A 27718-nucleotide genomic window follows, 5' to 3' on the forward strand; every position below is an offset into this window, starting at 1 on the left:
TCTCAGATCTGGCTTTCACACGCGATAAGACCATTCATTCACTTGGTCACATACCAAAAATCAACACCCTGACTGTTTGCTGTGGTGAGTTGAACTTTTTTGATGAAATAATTTCCGAGAAAAAGGCACACGTAAAAATTTTTTTTTTAAAAGAAAGATAAAATACAACTGTGCACAGAGAGCTCCCAGGCAGTTAATGTTTGGGACTAGACCGAAAGTCTGACCAGATCTGAGACGTCGAGGCGAACTATTTTCACAAGGCGGAGTGGGCCTTTAAATAGGGGGCGCATGGCGTGAAAATATGGGCGTTTCTCCAATGTTAATCAACCCTAGAAAGCTCACGTGTCTAGTCATCGGTGTAGGGTGGCTTGCACAAGGGTCGTATTTTTCTTTGATAGCTTGAGTATTGGATTACAAAAGAGGAAGTCTTCCTCCTGCCGGTATTTCAAGCACTGTTTTTCAGAAAGGATATCGCATAATCGTTTTGAATAAAACCCTGAATCGCCTTTTCCGTTTTCGACTTGTGTTGTTGCGGCGTTTAAAATTAATATTGTTGCTACAGCGCTTTGTTTCTTTCATTATTCTGCCATAACGTTTTACGTTTAGTCAAGTTTTGACTAAAATGTTTTTAACATAGACTGGGAATCGAGACGAAGGTTGTGTTTGTGTGTAGAGCGATTCCTAGAAAGCTACTGGGCAGATAGTCATGAAACGTTACACACAAGTTCTTCCAAATGATACCCCCAGATGTATTTATTCCTTTTCTTCGATACATGTATATGATGACATCATATTCGGCTTTTAGCGAAAGTTGAGGCGGCACTGTCACACACACACACGCACACACACATACGCATACACACACGCACACGCACACACACATACACACACACACACACACACACACACGTACACACAAACACACACACACACAGACACACATTTTTTTTATCAAATTGGTTCCATTTTGGTCAAGATGTATTAATGAGTTTGGTCATTACCAATCTGAAAATTCTAATAAAATTAAAAATGTTAGTAATCAATCCAAAGGCTGATTTCATCTTAATCTTTATCATTTCCTGAATCCCCCCAAAAACATATAAACTGAGCAAACAACTTATTGCACCCATTGTTGTACCCCAACTAAAACATGAATTGGCGTGTCATTTCATTTAAACTGTATATGCCATTAAAGGCCCTTCACTTGGCTACCGGGCACACTTTTCAGGTCAAAGATTTCTGTTGTAGGTATTACGTGACCGCCACAGAAGTCAGGGTACCCCTAAAATCGACCTGACAAAAACGTCAAGTACCAGTTAAATAATCTAAAACAAAACAGAATAGGCAACGTTTACAAACGAGAAGAAAGCAAAATCATTTATCTATCCAGAACAGGTTGTTTTGTTTTGCTATCTGGCGTATCTCTTGTGTTATGTCAGTTCTACTGATGCAGGTGTTGAGCGCATGAGCAGTAGAAAACGAGAGGTTTTTGCGTCCATTTTGAGGGGTACCAGGACAAAAAGCGCTATATTTCAGCAATGCGCTTCAAAACTTTCAGGATCTTTAATCTACACAGATTGAGATGATAAGCAATCTTCCGGAAAATGTTTTAAAACGTGTCATAAGTTTAAAAGGTTTACATCCAAAAATATCATGACTTTGCATGCGTACAGACAAATAAATGTTACAAATACTGCCAAAGTTTTATATAAATACAATCACTAGTTTACGTTTCCTAGTCCTGTAAACATGATCACATATTTTGGGAGGATTGCAGTGCGACAGCCATGTCCAGTCATCCGTGACCGCAGCATGTTTTGAGAGGCATTCAGCGATAACCGCTGTCAATAGCAAACAGCCTGAACGTTCCATTTTTTCTCGTGTGTTTACATGGCTAGCAAATGTCCGTCAGTCGTCATACTCAAATGAAACTGTGGCAGTTCTGATAACAGCCATTTGTCTGTATGCATGCAAACTCATGCATTTTTAGGATGTAAATTGGCAAACCTGTGACGGGTTTAAAAAGTTTGTTCCCTAAGAGTGCATAACATCTGAGCACAAGCGTGTGGGGATCCACAATTTCATCCAGGGTAAGTCTCGTACGTATGCAGACTTCAACTCCTAAAGGTTTCGAATCAATCCTTTTAAGCATTACTGAAATAAAGCGCTTTTTTGTCATGGTACCCCTGAAAATGGTCGCAAAATCCTCTCGTTTTCTACTGCTCATGCGTTCAACACCTGCATCAGTAGAAATAACATAACACTAGTGATACCCGTGCTACGCACGGGATTTTCTTCTTTATAAATTACAGAATTAATTGTGAATAAGCAACAAAAACGTGTTAAATGTTTGATGGCATCATACAAAACAAAATGCCATAAATTTATTGGGAGAAAATAGTGTGCACCGTACAATAACAGTTTTACACATCAGCAAATAGGAAAAAGTAACAGTTGGTACTGTGAACAATAAAACGCCTATCAAATTTTCATATAATTGGGAAAGGATAAAACAGCGTTAATGTGTGCCCTTTTGAGATTTCAGTCAATGTGGACAGTCTGAGAATTCAGTCAATGTGACAACATGATTTTGTTACGCTTCAATTAAGATGCATGCTAGTTAAAATGTACAAAAACAATATGTAACACCAATTATATAATTGGGAAAGAAATCTTGTCGCAGTTCGCCGACTGCTCGAGTCACCCACAATGAAATGTTTGTACGATCGACTGCACTTAAATTAGCGGCTACATTGACATAAGTGAAGTACATAAATGTGCAAAAAAATGTGCCCATAGAACAATATTTTTACACATCACCATACATGTCTTGAGCTGTCTTGAGACAGGAAAAAAACAACCAGCGTTAAATGGAACAAAATGTTTACACTTTGGCAAACATGTGAATAAAAAGTAGTTAAAATGTGAAGTTGGTTCTGCGAACAACAACATGTTTACATAGAAGCAAAATGTTTACAGATCACCATGCATATGTATAGAGAAAAACACTCTCACACAACGCTAAATGTGCAAATGAACTGTGTGCACATCGTCATGCTCACAATTGGGAGCTGGATAAAATGACAGCACTAATGATCGCAATGAAGAACACTATCATAGATGCACATCAGTACACCCGTACTTGCAAAAAGTACAGCAAAAGAGGGGGGGGGGGGGGGGGGGGGGTTCTGACACCGAAGAGAGTCTGCACACAAAGTTGACTCTGTGAAATAAATTTCCGCCGAACCTGGGATCGAACTCACGCTGACAGCGGCCAACTGAATACAAATCCAGCGCGCTACCAACTGAGCTATGTCTCCAAATTTGCAGAACGTGCACTTGCAATCACCCAAACAAATTAAATATGCTGACATTTGTAGAACCTGCATTTGCTATCAATTCATTGGTACTTAGTCGCTATGGTGAAAATCTGAAAGAACAAACTAAAACCATACTCAGAACATTTGTGAAACAAAATACTTTTCCAACTCAAGGGAAGTAATCAAAATCACACTCACTAAACCCAGAACGTGCACATGCAATCACCCAAATAAATGAAAAATGCTGAAATTGTTAGAACCTGCATTTGCTATGACCCAAATTAATGAAAAATGCTGATGTTTGGAGCACAATCATTCGTCAATTAATTGGGATTTACCTGGCAAAAGTGCGCAAAGTTGTTGAGTGGACATCCCCCGATCTGTCGCCTTGTCTGCGGAAGCGAATGGCGTCTTCCTATGTGAAGAAAATGAGAAAAAGAATATATAGATTGTACACAGGTGTATGGGTAAAATTGAACTTGAGCGTGTTAAATTCATAGCTCATAATTCAATCAATCAATCAATGAGGCTTATATCGCGCATATTCCGTGGGTACAGTTCTAGGCGCTCTGCAGTGATGCCGTGTGAGATGAACTTTTATACGGCCAGTAGATTGCAGCCATTTTGGCGCATATTTACCTTTCACGGCCTATTATTCCAAGTCACACCGGTATAGGTAGACAATTATTAACTGTGCCTAAGCAATTTTTTCCAAGAAAGACCCTTTTGTCAATCGTGGGATCTTTAACGTGCACACCCAATGTAGTGTAAAGGGGGGGGGGGGGGGGGGGGTTTCTGACACCGAAGAGAGTCTGCACACAAAGTTGACTCTGTGAAATAAATTTCCGCCGAACCTGGGATCGAACTCACGCTGACAGCGGCCAACTGAATACAAATCCAGCGCGCTACCAACTGAGCTATGTCTCCAAATTTGCAGAACGTGCACTTGCAATCACCCAAACAAATTAAATATGCTGACATTTGTAGAACCTGCATTATTTTGCTATCAATTCATTGGTACTTAGTCGCTATGGTGAAAATCTGAAAGAACAAACTAAAAGCATACTCAGAACATTTGTGAAACAAAATACTTTTCCAACTCAAGGGAAGTAATCAAAATCACACTCACTAAACCCAGAACGTGCACATGCAATCACCCAAATACATGAAAAATGCTGAAATTTTTAGAACCTGCATTTGCTATGACCCAAATTAATGAAAAATGCTGATGTTTGGAGCACAATCATTCGTCAATTAATTGGGATTTACCTGGCAAAAGTGCACAAAGTTGTCGAGTGGACATCCCCCGATCTGTCGCCTTGTCTGCGGAAGCGAATGGCGTCTTCCTATGTGAAGAAAATGAGGAAAAAGAATATATAGATTGTACACAGGTGTATGGGTAAAATTGAACTTGAGCGTGTTAAATTCATAGCTCATAATTCAATCAATCAATCAATGAGGCTTATATCGCGCATATTCCGAGGGTACAGTTCTAGGCGCTCTGCAGTCATGCCGTGTGAGATGAAATTTTATACGGCCAGTAGATTGCAGCCATTTTGGCGCATATTTACCTTTCACGTCCTATTATTCCAAGTCACACGGGTATAAGTAGACAATTATTAACTGTGCCTAAGCATTTTTTTTCCAGGAAAGACCCTTTTGTCAATCGTGGGATCTTTAACGTGCACACCCAATGAAGTGTACACGGGGGGGGGGGGGGGGGGGCGGGGTTCTGACACCGAAGAGAGTCTGCACACAAACTTGACTCTGTGAAATAAATTTCTGCCGAACCTGGGATCGAACTCACGCTGACAGCGGCCAACTGAATACAAATCCAGCGCGCTACCAACTGAGCTATGTCTCCAAATTTGCAGAACGTGCACTTGCAATCACCCAAATAAATTAAATATGCTGACATTTGTAGAACCTGCATTTGCTATCAATTCATTGGTACTTAGTCGCTATGGTGAAAATCTGAAAGAACAAACTAAAACCATACTCAGAACATTTGTGAAACAAAATACTTTTCCAACTCAAGGGAAGTAATCAAAATCACACTCACTAAACCACCTTGAAGTGGAGTACACTAAAAACGAAATGAACAAATATCCAAAAAAATAAAACATTGGCACGATTTCCAACAATTGAAAGGTTTTAGGCAGCAACTCTTCTGCAAAATCTTGTTAGAGTGTCTTTGCTATTAAATAAACTATTCTCAACGAAAAAGAGATCTACAATGATGTCAAAACTGCCCACAGTCAGTTGCTGACGTAACCAAAACACACGTGGAACTTCGAGTCACGAACTCGAAATGCAAATTATGAAAGGCATCAAAACCAACCTAAATCATAGTCATGGTCATATCAAACCTAGAATATAATCATACTGAGTTGTTATCCTCATATACGAAGAATAAAATTGGCTTACTTGTGTTTTTACGGGTTCAGCAAGTTTTGACAGAGCTAGGAGACAGCTGCCGGTTCGACAGACGACACTTTCGGAACCTTACAATTAACCATATCCACATATCGAGACTCTGGGAGTTACTTCCCTTGTTTTAGGAAGCAAACACACACAAATGCTGCTAACAAGCGCTGTGCTTGGGGACAATGTAAAACGGATGATAGGTATCCTGAACGCTGTGTTGGCGTGAAATTCATCCCATTTGTGAAACCGGGAAAGCATCTGTACCATCTAGATCGCTGCCTTCGCTGGATAAAAGCCTGCAATCGCCCAGCTTACCAGTTGAACGTCAACACAACCAAGTCGTACACGTACATTTGCAGCAAGGTCAGATCTCGCACGACTTTGATTCAAGGCCTATTGCTAATTTTTTGATGGTTTGGTCTCAGTGTCACAAAAATATGACGATCTAATCAATCACTGATTTAAAAAACAAGTATGTTGCCCTATATCCATTGACATTCTTAGTGAAATAGATCTATTTGAAATAGTATTTCACTGCCCCGACCGGCGAACTTGTTGCCGGCTGTATTGAGCTTGTGTGTTCGTGTAGGCTTACTCAAAAAGTCAAAATCACAGTCGTCTCCGAAACAAGCAATAATCAGAGTTGGGGGGAAAACATTTCGTTTGTTCAGTTTTGTTTTGTTCTTGATAGTTTGTTTATCTCTCTCACACACACACACACACACACACACACACACACACACACACACACATACATACATACATACACAAACACACGCGCGCACGCACACACATTGCACGTACGCGCACATACACACACCTACTGAGATATGCCTAACATACACGCACGCTTGCAAACACACACATAATACGCAAACGCAGTTTAATTTCCTCAATACAAGGCGAAAGGCACACACACACCACACACAAATAAACACACACACGCAGTCCCACACACACACACACACAACCCTCTCACACACAAATAAACCCACACACGCAGTCAACCCCCCCCCCACACGCACACAACCCTCACACACACAAATAAACACACACACGCAGTCCACCCCCCCCCACACACACACACAACCCTCTCTGACACACACACCCGCCCAACCCCAGCGTCCAACTCAACTTTCACCAACAACCATACACTACTCTCACTATCGCTCTCTCTCTCTCTCTCTCTCTCTCACACACACACACACACACACACACACACACACACACACACACACACACACACACACACACATACATACATACGCGCGCACGCACACACATTGCACGTACGCGCACATACACACACCTACTGAGATATGCCTAACATACACGCACGCTTGCAAACACACACATAATACGCAAACGCAGTTTAATTTCCTCAATACAAGGCGAAAGGCACACACACACCACACACAAATAAACACACACACGCAGTCACACACACACACACACACACACACAACCCTCACACACACAAATAAACCCACACACGCAGTCAACCCCCCCACACACACACACAACCCTCACACACACAAATAAACACACACACGCAGTCCACCCCCCCCACACACACACAACCCTCTCTGACACACACACCCGCCCAACCCCAGCGCGGTCCAACTCAACTTTCACCAACAACCATACCCTACTCTCACTATCGCTCTCTCTCTCTCTCTCTCACACACACACACACACACAAACACACAAGCTCACGCAAGCACAGCCACACACACACACAGCACGCGCATACACACACACTGACACACATCACACACACACACCCACACACACCTTTCGCAGTTCGCTCACAGTTCTTCTCTTTTCCATCGTCGCCATCTTCGAAGCTTGCTTCGCTTTTCAGGGGAGATAACCCGTTTATCACATTCGCTGCTGACTTGTGGGTCAAGTCTATTTGCAGATCGTAGCACAATAGGAACAAAACGAAAGTAAAGATAAATTCTGGTTACAGTACACTGTGGCAAAATGGTTTCGGAACACTTTAAGAAGGAGACTGACTTACCTGTCGCGCTTGGTCGATGCCTGAACAAACATTCGCCGAGTCGAACTTGCTTGTAGTTGTAGATGCCGCATGTTGTGCGGGCGGAACTGAGTGTCTGAGCCAATGGGAGACCCGGTTCTTTAACAGCCAATGGGGAGGTCTTCCGGTCGAGTCGTCTGCTAAGAAATGGCGCGTCAGAATGCCAGAAAAAGCCATTTGGCTTCGGAATCGGCTATTCTAACCGGGCGGAACCTGTCCGCCGCCAAACGTTCCTAGGTATCGCGGAAATCGGGGCCCAAATCGGCCGGGTTTGGGAGGAGATAGCGATGCAAGGCCCCAAAACGGTCGAAACGGATTTCCTTCGGAAACACTCGGAACTGCCGAACGGAAACACTCGGAACTGCCGAAGATGGCCGAAAGTTAAAGAAGAACCAATCACAGATCTCTTTCGGCGAGGTCAAAGTTCAGGTCAAAGTTCACTGTTGTCTGCTCAAATTTGCGAGACAAACCTCTTGAAACTTTGTTCGTGGACAAAATTGGAAGTCGGGACCTAGCGGAATCGATTTCCTGGGTCACGTTGGCATGGTAACCGAAGGAGAAGGCACAAATCCGCGCGGTTTGGTCACAGGAATCGAAAAACCACCGAAAACCCTACCAGTATTAAAGAGATACGCAAGATAGCAAAACAAAACGACCTGTTCTGGATAGATAATTGATTTTTCTTTCTTCTCGTATGTAAACGTTGCCAAGCTGCGCCTACTCTGATTTTTTTGTCGATTTCTAGCTTAATTGGTACCTGACAATATTGTCATGTCGATTTTGGGGGTACCCTTGCTTCGCTTGCGGTCACGGGATACCTAAACAGAAATCTTTGATCCGAAAAGTGTGCAAGGTAGCCAATTGAAGGGCCTTAAATGGCATATAAAGTTTGAGTAAAATGACACGGGAATGAGTGTTTTAGTTGGGGTACGAAAATGGGTGCAATAATTGTTTTGCTCAGTTTAAATATATTATGTTTGGATTATAAACAAGCCCCAGAAAGTTACAAAGAATAACGAAAAGCACGCTCACTAAGAGCTGTACGGCAAAGCAATTATGTTCGTGAAATGCAGTGCGTTCAGTTTAATTCTGCGAGTCCGACAGATTGACTAAATGTATAATATAATTTCGCTTCATGTGACCTATTCTTCTTGAAAAGCTTGTGAAACATTAATGCAATTCTTTGAATGGGTTTCCAACAGAGCACGAGTTTCAAGCTTTTGAATGAAATCAAGCAGATAAGAAAAGGATTGATCCAAGCTTGAGAGGACTGCAGGTCACGTTGGACCTGGATTGAAAATATGTATAGGTCCAAATGTCCATGCAGGCTCAGCCGCTTGGTAGGAACATTGATGGTCAGAAAACCTCCTACGTGGCAACACTATCGGGCGGCCGACCGGCCAGTACCAAAGCGTGAGTTAAAAACAATATGCGACAGAAACCAAAGACCGAGGCTGCGCCTGGGAACAACCCGCCCTGAATGGTTGAATTGGTGTTTGCAAGAAGCCCTTCATTTCGTTTATGACATGGAGCAATGAAGAACATTTGTTATATGAAACAGTGAAAAATATATGTGACACACTGTGGAGAACAATTTCTGGCACAGAACAATTAGGAACATTTGTGACATGCAACCGTGAATAGCATTTCTAACATAAACAGTAAAGAACATATTTAGGTGAGTTTTAACTTTGATGAACACTTTTGTTACATTTAGTCAAGTTTTGACTAAAAGTTTTAACGTAGAGGGGGGAATTGAGACGAGGGTCGTGGTGTATGTGTTTGTGTGTGTATGTGTGTGTGTGTGTGTGTGTGTGTGTGTGTGTGTGTGTGTGTGTGTGTCTTTGTGTGTGTGTGTGTAGAGCGATTCATAGAAAACTACTGGACCGATCTTCATGAAACTTGACATGAGAGTTCCTGGGTATGGTATCTCCAGGCGTTTTGTTTTATTTGTGTGATAAATGTCTTTTATGACGTCATATCCGGCTTTTCGTGAAAGTTGAAGCGGCACTGTCACGCTCTCATTTTTCAACCAAATTGGTTGAAATTTTGGTCAAGTAATCTTCGACAAAGCCCAAACTTTGGTATTGCATTTCAGCTTGGAGGCTTAAACATTAGTTAATGAGTTTGCTCATTAAAGTTGTCATTAAAATCGATTTTTCGCAAACAGATTTAAAATTAATTGCATCGTATTCTTCATCACATTCTGAATCTAAAAATATATACATATGTCATGTTTACTCTTAAAATGTGATCACAATTAACGAAAATAGATTAATTAGTCTCACGATTAAAATTTAAGAAATCGATCCAACAATGATTTCATCTTATTCTTTATCATTTCCTGAATCCAAAAACATATAGATATGATAGGTTGTATTGTATTCAAAACAAGCTCCAAAAGTTAACAAGAATACAGAAAAGCGCGCTTTCCTGCTTAGCACAATACGCTACCGCGCTATTCTGGCGTGTTAATTTCACTGCGTTTTGCACGTGGAAGGTGAGCGATTTCCTTCTCGCGGGGATTGACGAAGCTGTACTGTCTTGGTAAAAAAACTTCAGTGCGTTCAGTTTCATTCCGTGAGGGCGACAGCTTGACTAAATGTAGTAATTTCGCCTTACGCGACTTGCTTTTAAACTTGGGGGAGAATTAATCGTCAGTGATATATTTTCATTCTAAAATGTTCGAACAGTAGTGTGATGAAAGGATTGTAGGGAAAACTTGGATGTTGTACATCAAACATGTGTTAGGTATGCAGTACTGTATGATTAGAGGGACTTCTCCAGGACTAGTCATCATCGTTATCCTCGTCATCATCATCATCGTCGTCATCGTCGTTGATGCCCTCGTCGTCGTGACTATTATTATTAGTGCTTGTAAATCATACAATACAAATAATGTTAATATAGTTTGAGAAAGCCAGTATTTGATTTTACCTTGATGCTGGTAAATGCCAATGTCCACTGGTTTCTCAGAAGGTGGATTTTCTTTTCAGCACCCTATTGTTCCTGTCCTGGGTTGTTGGTGTCTCTCTGAAGTAAAACCGTCTGAACTGATTTTAAGCATCGAATATTTCCCTACAGTAGCAGGTGAACGTTGAGAAGCACCACAGTCGGGCTTCAGCTCAAGGCGTTGGCTTATATACAAAGATTATTTCTCAGAAAGCTATACCTGACAACTGTATGCACTATTTTGGTCTTTTTCTTGCTGCTCCAATCGAATCGCAGAGACTTGTAAATTACCATAATGATAATTTATGTATGCCAGTGCATTCATGCCTGCGGTGCACCCGTACCAAAGAACTATCCAGAGTTTCATGCATGAATTACTGTTAGCGGCATTCACAGCAGACGAACAGGGATGCAAATTTAATGTGAACATTGTTTCCTTTCATAGGCCTACTTTTCTTTTGTGTTCGCACACATGCTTTTCTGCATTGCAAACACACTATCGACCGGGTAACAAGAAACGTGGGTATATTGAATTTCAATGAGCGCTTCTGGGGTGATAACTCGAGACAACTCCTGTGATCTTGCCGCGAGGTTCCGCCTGTTACCATTGTCTTTTTACCGTATACAATGCACGATTTACACACGAACTGTTACCAAACCTCACTAGAACCGCCCATTTAGTTTTCAACACGGGTATATATTATTCAGGTTCGTTTCGTTTTGTTACAATAAGTTTAAGGTTTGTATTCTTGTGTTCACAATTTGTTCTCTCATTCAAAACAGCCCTTTTATTGCTTATTTCATTGGCACTAGCATGTCTTGTAGTCCGCAGTAAAGACGGTGTCATCATTTAAAACCGTCGCATTGCTCTATTCGTGTTTCGAAGAGCGACAATGTTGATAAGTTTTCTAGTTAGTGACGATGTTGGTTTTGTTTGTTTGTGTGTTTTGTTTTGTTTTGTTGCTTACTTAAGTTTACTGGTTGCTGTGCCTGCGTGCACTCTCATTGTGCATGTGTTTGAATGTGTGATTTAACTGTGTGTAGTGTTAGCTTCAACGCCTTATGGGCCTAAAGCCAAATAAAACCTTGAACCTTGAAACCTTGACAATCGTAAACATTCAAGCTCAGTGAATCAGCAGTGCATATTGACGATTATCGCAATGAACGAAGGAATTCAAACATGAATGAACAAGAGGAGTAATGCTGATATAACTCACTTTCGCGAGTCATACCTGATATGAATGAAACACAAAAAATATGTTGCTCAAGCTCCACAAACGTTCCAGAAGATCATAATTTTTCTTACGCTTGACACTCACTCGATCCAACTGTGACCTCGAAATATGCCCGAGATCAACCAGAATTAAAGCGTATCTAAGAGGTCATAAAACCCTAAGAGAATACGAAATGTCAATGGTCTAGTTTCAAAAAGCGTAAATTATTGTTTAATATTTTTAACCCGAACTTTTCACCACTCAGGCCTGACAATTTTATGAGGGTCAACCAGACTAGGCTCAAGTCTAGAGGTCACCAAGCGAGTGAAGTGTGTGGTGAAGCTTTAAAGCTCTGGATGCTAAAACGTTCGAGAAGTTTCCATTTGTTTACCCGAACATGACCACGCTGTGAACTTTCAAATACGACGATGACAATGACAATGACAATTCTTTATTTTACGAGGGTAACAGAATAAGCATAGGTATACTTTGTTTGCATCTGGCCCTCACCCTAAAGAGGGACTAATCTACTATTGTAACTACTAACTACAAACTCATTACTCGACAAGAGTCAACGAGGTTTGCGCCCTGTCTGGATGTAATCAAACACTGGAATTGTGTTAGTTTCAAAGCTGTAGTTTTTTTAAAATTAAATGTGAGAACAAGTCAACATTAAGTTTTGTATTGGATCGCCGGCCGGACGGCCCAACACCGTTCATAACTACGGGTGAGTCAAAATTACATGCTGACCACTCACCTTACTTACCGGACAAGTAATTCCATGCGTGTTTATCGACTGCTGGACCTCCCATCCAGCTGGTCAAACGTTACGGCATTGACAAAGGGGATGCATGCATACGAAATGAAAAATGCAACTCCCCAAAATCGGAGACTGTATGATCATGACTGTTCAGCACCATCAATTCTTATAGTCATCTGAATTATCATTCACGCTTAACTGAACTGGTATTTGCCCAATACGCAGTGCGCAGTTAATAAATTGGTGCTTGAACTGTGAGTGGACACATTCTCAGTAAACGGCAGTCATCTTTAACGGATAGTGCAAAGAACACGAATATTACGTAATGAGGAAGTTAAACCCCCGATTGAACATCAAAACAATGGAACACCACCACCACCACCACCACCACCACCACCGCCAACAACAACAACAACAACAACAACAACAACAACAGCAACAACAACAGTAGCAACAGTGAGACAGGGATGGGGGAGGGATGGGGATAGTGGGTGCAGTTTCAGCAATAGGACTGGGAAAGAACATCTTTTTTTCCTCATAATTCTTGCAGGTATCAGTTTCAGCATTCATTCTGCACTATCCTGTTTGTGAACGATTGGATTTCACCAAGAATACGTGGCCAAATTTGACAAAGCAATACATTCTATGCATGTGCCCCCCTTGAGGATCGGTTTTTCACAGATGATAAACGTTGTTTAACGCTCTAGGACCATGTTCTTCATAGTTGTGTGGAACAATATGTCATGCGGCATGCCAACGTATATGTACCAGGTATCAAATTTCGCATTAAATGAATACAACAATAAAGTGTTTATACTTAAGTTGTGTCTGTGTTTGGGCGTTTCTCGGTCAGCTTACGTAATAGGTATCAAATGCCGCATACATTTCACGGGCAATTACCCTTTTTGAAATCTGACGGCATTTCGATCTATTCAAAACTCTAAATAGTTTACTGTTGCAAGCAGCGACAAGTGTTTACGCATTTGTTGCTTTAATGTGAGGTGTTGTTGACAGGAATCGCTCCTTGTTTCAGTACTGAGTACTGGGTCCGATTGTTCAAGCAGGACTGAAGTGCTGTTAGCTTTCTCGTTTTTTGGCCTGTCTGTCTGTATGTCTGTCCGTCTGTCTGTCTGTCTGTCTGTCTGTCTGTCTGTCTGTCTGTCTGTCTGTCTTTCTGTCTGTCTGTCTGTCTGTCTGTCTGTCTGTCTGTCTGTCTGTCTGTCTGTCTGTCTGTCTCTCTCTCTAATTTAAAAATGAAAAATCAGACTCCATTAAAATCTAATCATACATAATTGTTTTTAAAGTGTAACAATTTCAACACAGATTTATGTATAACTAAGGTGTTACGATGCACAAAGTTATACCAGAAAATACACCGGAGACATTTTGCCTGTTATATTTTGTTTTCATTATACCAGAAAATCCCTGACAATCCTAACACCGACTCCGTGGATTGATTTTTCATGTACAGCCTTAATTCTTTATTCAGGTGCCGTCCTCTGGAACCCATGGCCACTGAGATGAAAAAATAAACACACACTTCTTCATAGATCAATACATGTCACAGCTAATGCAAATTGGTAATGGTGAATGCGTGGTTGATTCATTTAGTATTTAGATAAAATATATGAAAATGTAATACATCTAATATGCTGCAGACCTCGATTCCAGGTGTGTGTGTATGTGCGTGTGCGTGTGTGTGTGTGTGTGCTTGCGTGCATGCGTGCATGTGTGTGTGTGTGTGGGTGCGTGCGTGTGTTTATGTGTCTGTGTGTGTCTTTGTATGTGTGTTTGTGTCTGTGTTATGTGTGTGAGTCACTTATATCAACGCTATACAAACGGCAATTTCTGAACGCATTTATCTTAGGGAGACACAGTAAGCCTCCCGTAAACCATCACTGAGCTCCCCGAGCCTCTACATACAGTGCAAGCATACTTCCATTTGAACGCTCACCGAACGGGAACATCCTGGCTGCTTTCTGTCGAGAGTGAGACATTTTCAAGGAATTTATTTTCGTTTACTATGCGAACTGACAATCAGGCGGCTCGTTTTGGTGCTAGACCTAACTTTTAAAATCTAAATAATAAACTGACATCTTGTTACACAAACATTCTTAAATCATAAAATAATTCTTTTTTCATCAAGACAAGATCAATACAATTCGAAGTTTTGAAAGTTTGAAAAAAGTAAAGCCCGGAAACGTGTAACGCAAAACGTCTTTCCTCTGAACCGTCAACCTCCACCACTCTAGTTCGCAGCCGTTTGTGGCGTTTTAGATTGAGAGGTACACAATAACGTGCTATTGGTTTAAACATAAGTTTATTTTAACAAAGGTTACAATCATGACATGTATACAAAGTTCACAGAAACAGCAACAAGCTAGAAGCTTATAGTGGTGTTCCTGCATGACAGTACAACATAAGGCGGTAACGGCTGAAAAATTTGTCTCAATAAACCAAATCTATTAATAACGTAATGAACGTTGCATAATGATGATAAAGAAAGACAGTAAAGGAAGGAAGGAGGGAAAGAAGATGAATAAAAGAAGAGGGATGGGTAGGAGATGTGCAGAAGTTAAAGTTGTTGTCCGGCTTGTAGAGCATTTATTCTGATTTACCCAAAGCGGCCTGAACGTTTAATGAACGAGTGTACGGTGGAAAAAAAAATTTCCTGTTCAAATCTGTGGAATACTGTCTGTCTCCGTTTAAAACGTGGGGGAGGTGAATTGTGTGATTGGGGAGGGTACAGTTTAAATGAAAAGCAAGCAAACATGAAAAGAAAATTGAATGAAAATTGTACATCAAAACAAAAATCAGTTTTAGAATACATATATAATATTTATGGTGTTAGCGAGTAAGAGATAGGGAGGGAGAGAGGGAGGGAGGGAGGGGGAAAGTGAGAGAGAGAGAGAGAGAGAGAGAGAGAGAGAGAGAGAGAGAGAGAGAGAGAGAGAGAGAGAGAGAGAGAGAGAGAGAGAGAGAGAGAGAGAGAGAGAGAGAGACGAGTAGACGTATCGATTTTGTTTTCACTTTACATGTTTATCTGTTCGAAACGGCCGGACTGTCCAATAAATTCCTGCACTGTTAAAAAGATTTTTTTGTTAATTTTTGTTTGCAAGGAGGGGTTTCCATGAAGTAGAATATCTGTGTGTGTGAGGTTGTTGGTTAGTTTGTTGATTGTGTTGTTTCTTGCAGCTAAGTGTAAACGGCATTCTAGTAAGAAGTGTGTTGCAGTTTCTGTTCCATCACCACAGTCGCATACGCTATTTTCCGCAAGGTGTCGCTCAACTAAGTCTTTCTTTAGATCGCTGATATTAAGTCTCATTTTTGTGTGGATTATTTGTGTTTGTCGACTGCCACTGTAGAAGTAAACGGGAATTTGTGTGTCGTCTTTTGTTAAGTAATGTTTAAATTCCCCGAGGGAGTCGGTTAACTGTATTTGTTCAGGTAGTTGGTTCCAGAGTACTGTTGTCGAAGGAAAAAAGGATGTTTTGTACGTTTCTGTTCGATGTGGGGGTATACTTCGTTCTAAGGGGCGGCGTCTGTGGTAGGGGTTGTTGGCTGCTACGAGAGGTGGGAGTGCTGCTTGTAGGTATGGGGGGGTCTTGTCGTGAGTAATTTTATGAAACATTGTTAGTTTATGACGGTTACGCCTTTCAGATAATGATTGGAGTCCAGATTCTCCGTAAAGCTTAAAGTGACTGGTTCCGCGGACAGCTCCGATGATTGTTCGTATTGCATCTAGGTTTAACTGTTCGAGTTCATCTGTTAAAGTTTTGCTACAATTGTCCCATATTATGTCCTAATAATCAAAGTGTGGTAGAATGAAGGATTTATACATAATTTCCAATGATTTTCGGCTCAGTCTATATTTGTATGTACGCAAGCAAGCTACGAGAGTTCTGCACTTTGCAACAAGAGATTTTATATGTTCATCCCATTTACAGTTGTTTTGTATTATTATTCCTAAGTGTTTGTGATTTTGGGAACTTTCAAGGATGGTATTGCCAAAGTTTAGATCTGCGATATCAGGGGTTCTTTGTGTACAAAAGTTCACCAATTCAGTTTTTGCATGGTTAAATGCTACCTTCCATGTTTCTGCCCAATTTACAATTTTTTCAAGATCTGAGTTTAAAATTTCGGCACGGATGTTGTGATTGGCTAAAGACAAATACATGCTAGTGTCGTCAGCAAAAAGCTTAATCGTAGATTCTATATCACGTACAATGTCGTTTACATAAATTAGGAAGAGCAAGGGTCCAAGCACTGAACCTTGAGGAACTCCCGCTACTACTGGAAGATAAGTTGATTTACTGCCTTTTAATACAACTGCTTGCTTTCGATCTGTTAGGTAGTCTGTAAACCAGTTTAATAATGGCCCATTAATTCCAGCGGCTTCGAGTTTATGCAATAAGCCCCGGTGCCAAACTCTATCGAATGCTTTGGATATATCAAAGGAGATTGCTTGGGTAGTTATTCTATTATCGAGTGATTTGCATATGTCATTGTATATTGTAAGAAGCTGGTAAACAGTTGAGTCTCCAGGGATGAAACCGGACTGCGACTCTGTAATGATATTGTTTTGTGTTAAGTAGTCAAAGACATGAATTTGTATACATTTCTCTAGTGTTTTTGCCAACACAGCTTAGGAGGAAGATTGGACGATAATTACTACATGTATCTTTGTTCCCCTTTTTATGAACTGGTGAAACGTGGGCTATTTTCCAAACTGACGGAAAAAGTCCTTCACGTAAAGACCGATTAAACAGTGCAGTTAGGCTATCACAAATCACTTCGCAGCTCTCAATTAAAATTCGATTGTGGATTTCGTCTGGACCGACTGCTTTTGTTTTGTCTAGTTTGTTAATCGTATTTTTAACGTGCTATTGCAGATAAGCTTACAGCCAGTCGCATTGAAATCATAAACTGACGACTAAATTGTGAAATAAAGGAAACTGGATCACATGGGTTCACGATGGTTCAGTGATAAGATAAACCACGCAAAAATAAATTCTTTGAAAATTGCTCGCTCTTTACGGAGGGCACCGAGGATGTTCTCAAGCGGTGAGTGTTAAAATGAAAGGGTGTGTGTTCTGTGTGTAAAAGCCTGGCAGTGTTTGTGATGGTTTACGGGAGGCTGACTGTGCCTTTAACTGACTTCTTTGTCAATGTGCAAAATTAATTCAGGAAAGAAGTTCCCAGTCCGTTTAGGAAGCAATTAGGCTGTTGATTTTTGGTATGTGTCTAAGTGGAAGACTGCGCTCATACGCTAAATTAAAGCCAGGAAAAATATGTTGTTTTACTTGATTATTCATACAAGAGGAAAGGTGTCTTAAAGGTACATTGCCTTCGATTACTTTAGCTTGACTAAATGCGGGAAGACTTTTCCTTTTGTGACCACCCGGCACAATACAATAAAGAATGCATTCTGAGAGGACAACATGTCCTCATAATCCTTTATCAGGTCAGTAACAACAAAACCTTTGTTAAAAAAAAAAAAAGCCACACACATCATGTGATCTGGGAAAGAGTGACGCATGACTTTAAAGAAAGTTCACGTCTAGTCACGGTATAGTAGGCCTTGCACAAGCGTATTTTACTTTTTACATTTAGTCAAGTTTTAACTAAATGTTTTAACATAGAAGGGGGAATCGAGACGAGGGTCGTGGTGTATATGTGTGTGTGTGTGTGTGTGTGTGTGTGTGTGTGTGTGTGTGTGTATGTGTGTGTGTGTGTGTCTGTGTGTGTGTCTGTGTGTGTGTGTGTGTGTGTGTTTGTGTGTATGTAGAGCGATTCAGAGTAAACTACTGGACCGATCTTTATGAAATTTTCCATGAGAGTTCCTGGGTATGACATCCCCAGAAATGTTTTTCCTTTTATTGATAACTGTCTTTGATGACGTCTTATCCGGCATTTTGTAAAAGTTGAGGTGGCACTGTAGCGTGGGGAGCCTGTCCAGAATTATGCTTAGACCCAAAGAAAATGGTTACAGAAAGTTTTTTTGTTGCAACACATTAAGATAGCCTGTCTCAACATTCCCCAAGAGTTATACCGTTGGCAGCCTCTGCATAACTTTTTTATGACGGTTTGATTACGTCACATATAAAAACCCTTGTTTTCGTCAATGACGTTGCAAAAGTCCACGCTACAGCCCTTCATTTTAAGGTTCTTTGTCTACCGTCATCTATAATGCACAATTCGTTAGGCCAGTGGACGGACAAGGGTCAAGGGTATGAGCAGACTAAGAAACGGTATCCATGTCCCACCCCCGTGTCACCACAGTAACACGTAAAAGACCTTTGTCATTCTGTCATTAGTGCAGTTAGATGATTACACCTTAACATGCGCACATCTGGGAAGCGCCACTCTTGTCACAGTTGCTGAAAGCTTTCCGAATTTCCAAGCAATGGGATAATAAAATAATGAAAATGAAATGAACAATGCGTTGTTCGCGTACTGATGATAACAGAAATACGCATTCTTTATAAATACGACTATACGGCCTCTTCCTATCCGTTAGTCTTCTTCAGCAGAATACTTACTGGAAAAACAAGGCTGGCATTCATTCGAAGTCATCTTCAGGTGAACAAAAGAGTGCATAACACAATAGGCCTACCTTTTGAGGAAAACATGATGGTTACGATGTTTCACTCTCCATTTCAAAAGACGGAAGAGGCGAGTTGCAGCAGCCAACACCGCGACATTCCCCACATCATACACGGTCATACACGTAAAAATCCACTCGTGCTAAAAACATGAGTGAACGTACGAGTCTAAGCCCATGAACAAAGAAGAAGAAGAAGAAGAAGATCTATTCAAAACTCTAAATAGTTTACCGTTGCAAGCAGCGACAAGTGTTTACGCATTTGTTGCTTTAATGTGAGGTGTTGTTGATAGGAATCGCTCCTTGTTGCAGTACTGAGTACTGGGTCCGATTGGTTCAAGCAGGACTGAAGTGCTGTTAGCTTTCTCATTTCATGGGCTATCTGTCTGTCTGTCTGTCTGTCTGTCTCTCTAATTTGAAAATGAAAAATCACACTCCATTAGAATCTGATCATTTTTATTTATTTATTTTATTTATTTATTTGTTTACGAGGATTTATATCGCGCACGTATCTTACCACACAAGGCGACTCAAGACGCATGTTACCTATTAATGCCGTGTGAGATGGAATTTTTTACACAATATATCACGCATTCACATCGGCCAGTAGATCGACTGCCTTTAGGCGCTGCATCCACCTTTCACGGCCTATTATTCCAGGTCACACGGGTATTTTGGTGGACATTTTTATCTACGCCTATACAATTTTGCCAGGAAAGACCCTTTTGTCAATCGTGGGATCTTTAACGTGCATACCCCAATGTAGTGTACACGAAGGGACCTCGGTTTATCGTCTCATCCGAAAGACTAGCACTTGAACCCACCACCTAGGTTAAGAAAGGGGGGGGGGGGGGGAGGGGAGAAAATTGCTAACGCCCTGACCCAGGGTCGAACTCGCAACCTCTCGCTTCCGAGCGCAAGTGCGTTACCACTCGGCCACCCAGATCGATTTTTGGAAGTGTAACAATTTCAAAACAGATTTAACTATAACCAAGGTGTTATGATGCACAAAGTTATACCAGGAAATGCATCGGAGACATATTGCCTGTTAATTTCAGTTTGCATTATACCAGGAAATCCCTGACAATCGTAACACCGACTCCATGGATTGATTTTTTCATGTACAGCCTTATTTCTTTAATCAGGTGCGGTCCTCTGAAACCCATGGCCACTGCCATTTTTTCTGACACAAAAAATAAACACACACACTTCTTCATAGATCAATACATGTCACAGCTAATACAAATTGGGTAATGGTGAATGCGTGGTTGATTCATTTAGTATTTAGATAAAATATATGAAAATGTAATACATGTAATATGCTGCAGACCTCGATTCCAGGTGTGTGTGTGTGTGTGTGTGTGTGTGTGTGTGTGTGTGTGTGTGTGTGTGTGTGTGTGTGTGTGTGTGTGTGTGTGTGTAAGTGTGTCTGTGTGTGTCTGTGTATGTGTGTTTTTGTCTGTGTTATGTGTGTGAGTCACTTATATCAACGCTATACAAACGACAATTTCTGAACGAAATCATCTTAGGTTTTAACAACAACAACAACAACAGCAGCAGCAGCAGCAGCGGCAGCAGCAACAACAACAACATCAATCTCTAAAGGGACTCTATAACATCGATGTGGGCTTGGACATTTTCAAACGTATAACAATCAACACCACAAGCGCAACAACAACAACAACAACAACAACTACAACAACAACAACTACAACAACAGTCAACAATAGTCAACAAAAGGTACAGTGCCTTGGAGAAGTAGCCATTAAACGGGTACATTTAAAGGCTGTGTCCTTTCTGTTGTTGTGATATCATTATTGATATTCACTGCGAAACACAAAGCCTTCTTTCATTACACACAGTAATGATCACATCGGGTTTTCATGTACGACACGACATATTATTCAGCACACGTTTTTGGGTCTGACATCATTTTGTTTTTGTTTTTCTTGACTTGTATCGGGTCGTAATCATCCTTTGTAAAGGCTTTTTCATTTTAATCCAGATTCTGGTTTTAAATTGCATGACTTTATTTCCATTGTGTTCCAAACAATCTAACCTTCCTTTTATGCAGTGTTTTTTGGTATTGTATTTAAGAAAACACTCATAATTTGCCCTTGAATTTGTCTTGTCATTACGTATTTATTGCCGGGAAATATCTGAACTATCATCATCAAAACGAAAATGCTCTAAGGACACGAGCTAAAATTCCAATTCATCTACATGCACATAACTTTATTCAAGACAATGTCACTTTGTGACAAAACTTTTCATGGTGATTATCTGATTCCTTTTGTGGTCGTCTGCCAACGTGAATTCCTTGTTAGCAGAGATATGACTTAAACTATACTCCATTTTCTTTCTACCAGAATTGCATATTGACAGCTATTTGGATGTGAGTTCACTAATCTGAAATAAAATCTATGTATACCCGCTTTATTTATAGAAAACTTTGAAACATGTTCACTCTCTTTTAAAGGCTGACATAGTCCTATTTAATTAGTTTAATTACTTCCAGGGCTTTTCCCATCGTTGCGGGGATGTATAAATTAAGCTTCCTGCAACGTTTTAGGTTTGAAGTCCTTACCAATTACGAAAAATACTTAATTCTTTATTGCATTGTTTAGCAACAGTTCTCCAGGACTTGGGCAATTTTTAGACCGTTGACGTCACTTCGTGACGTTTCGTAAACCAAAAATGGCGTTTGAGACTGTTCTGTTTACATTCGACACTATCAACACCACTTTGCAATACTGAAATATTTTTTTCTGTGTTCGAAAGCTACAGCCAATCGTTATTATATCCCCTTAGGTACAGTTTTATAACATTATTGGCACATGTAAACAATATGAATTAATTAATGAACGCTACGAGTATGGCAGCCTTTAATCATACCGTCATAATCATCATCGTCTTCGTCATCGTCGTCGTCATCGCAGTCATCTTCTTTGTTGGTAATGTAATTTGAAAACCACATCCCCCGAAAGCGGCGTATGGCTGCCTGAATAGCCGGGTAAACACGGTCATACACGTAAAAACCAACTGTGCAAAAACACGAGTTTCAGCCCATAAACAAAGAAGGAGAAGGAGAAGAAGAAGAAGAAGAAGAAGAAGGAGAAGAAGAAGAAGAAGAAGAAGAAGAAGAAGAAGAAGATGAAGAAGAAGAAGAAGAAGAAGGAGAAGGAGAAGAAGAAGAAGAAGAAGAAGAAGAAGAAGAAGAAGAAGAAAGTCACATACATTATTTTAGCTTGGGTAGCTCAGAATGTAATTTTGATTACCTTGATATTGATGGCTGTTAACGTAACGTCTTTCCTGATAATCAGTTTTCCTTCTCGCCAGCACCCTTTTATTCTCGAAACTGTCACGTAGGACTGGCTTGCGTCGTTAAGAGCAGGTATTTTTCCTGTTATTTCTTTTTGACAGAGCCAATCGTATTGCAGTGAAATATAAACTTGGACGACAATATATTCAGTTGACTTAAAGAGAAACAACTTAAATGTCCATTAAATTATTGAATGATATGCACGTTGAGCATCACAGTTTCCGAGTAAACAAGTCATACAAACGTCCACTCGTCTTTCCTGATTATCAGTTTTCCTTCTCGCCAGCACCCTTTTAATCTCGAAACTGTCACGTAGGACTGACTTGCTGTTGTCTGGTGTTAATTAGCCATTTACAATGTAAAGAAGAAGGAAATCTTTTTTTAAACGACAGTTTCATTCATATTGTTATATATGAAGTCTTATATCGCGCGCGTATCTCCAGACTCGGACTCACGGCGCAGGGATCTATTTATGCCGTGTGAGATGGAATTTTTTACACAATACATCACGCATTCACATTGACCAGCAGATCGCAGCTATTTCGGCGCATATCCTACTTTTCACAGCCTATTATTCCAAGTCACACGGGTATTTTGGTGGACATTTTTTTTATCTATGCCCATACAATTTTGCCAGGAAAGACCCTCTTGTCAATCGTGGGATCTTTAACGTGCACACCCCAATGTAGTGTACACGAAGGGACCTCGGTTTTTCGTCTCATCCGAAAGACTAGCACTTGAACCCACCACCTAGGTTAGGAAAGGGGGGAGAAAATTGCTAACGCCCTGACCCAGGGTCGAACTCGCAACCTCTCGCTTCCGAGCGCAAGTGCGTTACCACTCGGCCACCCAGTCCTTAGTCATATCTCAAGTACGGCATTATAAACGCCGCGTGGAATATGACATATTCCGAGGCAAGTTCGATTACGAAATAGTACAACAAATGTTTTGGCAGAAAAAAGCAAGCGTCGTTGATATCAGTTTTTTCCCCCTGTTATTTCCTTTTGACAGAGCCAATCGTATTGCAGTGAAATATGAACTTGGACGACAATATATTCAGTTGACTTAAGAGAAACAACTTAAATGTCCATTAAATTATTGAATGATATGGACGTTGAGCGTCACAGTTTCCGAGTAAACAAGTCATACAAACTACAGTGAAACAATTATGTTTGATTAGAAGTATCGATACATGCATGGGCATGAACAAATTACATTACTGCACACTTCAATCCATTGTTTAACGCACACACATTTCGAGTCCATTACGATTCGTTTACGAAAACTTGGCGTGCCGATTTTATTTTGGGGTAAACAACATTGTTGTATTGCGGCTCTGGGTAAAAGGGCGCTTTTCTAATTGCAGTTAGTGCAACATTAAGATGGCTTTCAGTTGAAGATCATGAACAGATTAATGAATTATATGACTACGTCAGAAGCGTTTACGTGTTTTTCTAGTTCAGCTTTTGTTTTGTAGAGATATAACAATTAAGATTTGTTTTTCATATTTAGGCCAACTGTAGCTCCCACAAACCAATTCAAGAAGTTGCTTGCAAGAAAACATGCTAGTTATCAAAAATCCAAAGACAAATAGACTGCCAACGTTCCAACATTCTGAATTTAAAAAAAGGTATTTTGTTGGAACGTAACGTTTTGTTTTGTCAATAATTAAACTTTCCAACAACATACCTTTCTTGTTTTTTGAAGCTAGTAATCAGCATGAAACAAAACATGATCCATATTAGGCAACCTTCCCATATACCTTCTTTCTGAAACAATTCCAGGATATAAACAGTTGTTTATTTGTACTGGAAAACGGTTTGATTACTTGATGCTGCATTCACGCCAATGTTAATTATGTTAGTCGAGATCAAGCGCAAACGGAAAGGTGGATAAAGGTCAAAACATATCAACTGCATGAACATTTTGCTGAAAGAGGTTTTACAATTTCTACCGATTCTACGGGTATCTTACAGACAACATTCGCATTTATTTTAAGAGGGTACAGGGGTATATTTCTCTCTGTTAAATACAGGGAAGTAAGCGCTCTAAATACATGTTGGCATGTGTAAAAGAGTAGGTGAAAGTTATGCGGAACTAGTCTCCTGGCACCTGATAAAAATAACAATCATTGAAATGAATAAGCGACTGTCATCCTCTTTTACTTCTTCTTCTTCTTCTGCGTTCGTGGGCTGAAACTCCTACGTACACTCGTGTTTTTTGCACGAGTGGAATTTTACGTGTATGACCGTCTTTACCCCGCCATTAAGGCAGCCATACGCCGCTTTCGGAGGAATCCTCTTTTACATTTCTCGCTGTTTCTCTCTGTCTGGCTCTTCACCCCTATTCTAAATGTATATAGGCCCCAATTCAGTGGAAGTCAGCCGATCTTGTCAATGCCGAACACGGAAGAAAGATGTTTAAGGTTAATTATATCATGTTACCAAGTCAGTTTCTTTCTTTCGTGACAATACAAGGCACATTTCCTTATACATCTGGAGGCCACTGCATTTCAGTTCTTTTCCTGAGTAAAATTATTCTTCGTTGGCTTTCCTGGTACTTGTTCTCTGTGTGTGTGTGTGTGTGTGTGTGTGTGTGTGTGTGTGTGTGTGTGTGCGTGTGTGTGTGTGCTTGTACGTGTGTGTGTGTGCATGTGTGTGTTTGTGTATGTGCAGTTATGTGCATTCGTGCGTGCATGTGAGACTGTGTTAGTGTGTGTGTGTGTGTGTGAGAGAGAGAGAGAGAGAGAGAGAGAGAGAGAGAGAGAAAGAAAGAGAGAGAGAGAGAGAAGAGAGAGAGAGAGACTGAGAGAGAGAGAGAGAGAGAGAGAGAGAGAGAGAGAGAGAGAGAGAGAGAGAGAGAGAGAGAGAGAGAGAGAGGGGGGGGGGGGGGTAACTAAAGTTACTTTAATCTTATCAAACGAATTATTTTAAAGATATTGCAGATTGCTGTGCGTGGTTATTTTTCGAGTATAATCCCTGTTCGCGCCCAACAAATTCTTTTGTCTTAGAACGTGTTTCGTGAGTTGTTGGCCAATGTGAGTTGATCACTTCGAATTTAGTGCACTCTAAAATTGATTTTAAAGTCCCCCATTAAACCTCGTTACATTTCATTTTGTCACCGGATATCTCTTTTCAAAGCATTGGCACACTAGAATGTTTCTAGTGCAATATGACCTCGGGCTTTGGCTTTTCAGTTCCTTTTTCTTTCGTGTTTATGCGAGGTATGGTTATAAAATAATCAGTTTCATATTTCAACCTAACTATGTCAACTATAGCCACCGCTCTATTCAGAGAAATGAGCAGTTGGGAAGCGTGTACACAAGAAATAGAATTACGAGCACATACTGTGTGAAGTGTACTTTTGAAATGTGCTAGGCTACAACTATGACGAGAACAGGAAAATAAATCGCGTTAAGCGATATTAAATCATTAAGTCAATATGTCTGCCTGAAAGATTGACACTGAAAACCTGGGATCAGTCTTCGTTTAGACTACTAAAACATGGTTAGCAGAAACGCGTAAACCAAGACGGATTGAGCTGGTGTCGACAAAGCATGCCAACACATTAGACGTAATTTGCATAAACCTATTTTCTTTGATAATGAGCCCTTAGTCAGAGTAAACATAACAAATCTGTATAGTTTGGGATACAGGAATTGATGCTGAACACAATGCAATCATTTTCAAATCTATTTCAGGAAATTTGATTTTTAATGACAACTGTAATGAACAGACCAATGAATTATATTTTTAAGCTTTCGAGCTGACAATGCGTTTACCAATGTTTCCATCAATTTGAGGTCAACACAGTGCGGCCTCACGTTTTGCGGAAAAGCCGACCGGATATGACGTCATCAAATAAATTAATCGAAACAACTGAATATAACTTTTGGAAATATTATCTAAAAGAATTTAGGTGAAAAATATCATAAACATCTGTCGTGTAGTTTTTTTGAAATCGCTGTGTGCACACACACACACAGACACACGCACGCACGCACACACCCACGCAGACACACACACACGCACGCACGCACACACACGCACTTACGCAGGCTCACACACACACACACACACACGCACGCACATACATACGCACACACACACACACGCGCGCACACACACACAAACACATACACACACAATGTCAAACTCAAACACACACTGACACACACACACTCAAGCATGTACAATAACACGCACGCACAAACACACTCACTCACACACTATACTTAAGCATTTACAAAAAGAAATACAAACTCAAACACACACACACACGCACACACTTAATCTCGGACACACACACACACACACACACACACACACACACACACACACACACACACACACACACACACACACACACACACACACACACTGAAACACATACATAAAGCATTCTGAACAAAATGAAACAAAACGTGAAAGTTTCCTCAGTATCGTTATGAAGCTTGAAATGAAAGCACACATGAATTCGTCTCTGTTTTACTTCATCAAACACAAATAATTATATGTCAGTATTACAAGATTTGCTTAAAAACACAAACTAGAATCGAATGCATGTCTTTAAACTGCATCGAAAAGTTGCTCTAAGAGCAAATACTAAAACAGGTTGTAAACAGTAACATAAGGCGAATGTCCACACGGCATTTGATACGGCAATTATGGTCACGTCTGTGTGTAGAAATAGCACTAAAAAGCTCCATCAAAACTGCATATTCTTCTTTTTTGTTCATGGGCTGAAACTCCCACGTTCACTAATGTTTATTGCACGAGTTGATTTTTACCTGTATGACCGTTTTTACCCCGCCATTCAGGCAGCCATACGCCGATTCCGGGGGAAGCATACTGAGTATTTTCGTGTTTCTATAACCCACCGAACTCTGACATGGTTACAGGAACTTTTTCGTGCGCACTTGGTCTTGTGCTTGCGTGTACACACGAAGGGGGAGAAGGCACTAGCAGGTCTGCACATTAGTTGACCTGGGAGATGGGAAATATTTTCCCCCTTAACTCACCAGGCGGCCGCGGCAGGGATTTGAACTCACAACCTTCCGATGGCCGATGTCTTATCCA

The 27718-nt window shown here is 40.6% G+C and overlaps 1 protein-coding gene and 1 long non-coding RNA gene across 4 annotated transcripts in view; both read right to left on the minus strand.

Moving 5' to 3' along the window:
* Positions 1-23040, minus strand: part of LOC138957895 (uncharacterized) — a 35372-nt gene extending 12332 nt beyond the window's left edge. Inside the window, exon 1 of one of the 3 annotated variants that reach the window (XM_070328930.1) lies at positions 22597-23040. Coding sequence is in view for 1 of the 3 variants with exons in the window: in XM_070328928.1 (XP_070185029.1) it covers positions 1-34 (34 nt within the window). In the remaining 2 variants the exon portion in view is untranslated. Of the gene's footprint in view, positions 1108-10725; positions 11755-22596 lie in introns of those variants that run through there. The other 2 variants (XM_070328929.1, XM_070328928.1) reach the window with 2 other exon arrangements.
* Positions 3464-9549, minus strand: LOC138957894 (uncharacterized). Its single transcript, XR_011453217.1, has 3 exons — positions 7771-9549; positions 4590-4666; positions 3464-3735 (listed from the first exon to the last, which is right to left on the minus strand). It is a non-coding gene; the product is annotated as an uncharacterized lncRNA (long non-coding RNA).
* Positions 23041-27718: the final 4678 nt, after the last annotated feature.

This window comes from Littorina saxatilis, unplaced genomic scaffold, assembly GCF_037325665.1.
Source record: "Littorina saxatilis isolate snail1 unplaced genomic scaffold, US_GU_Lsax_2.0 scaffold_846, whole genome shotgun sequence".
NCBI lineage: Eukaryota > Metazoa > Mollusca > Gastropoda > Littorinimorpha > Littorinidae > Littorina > Littorina saxatilis.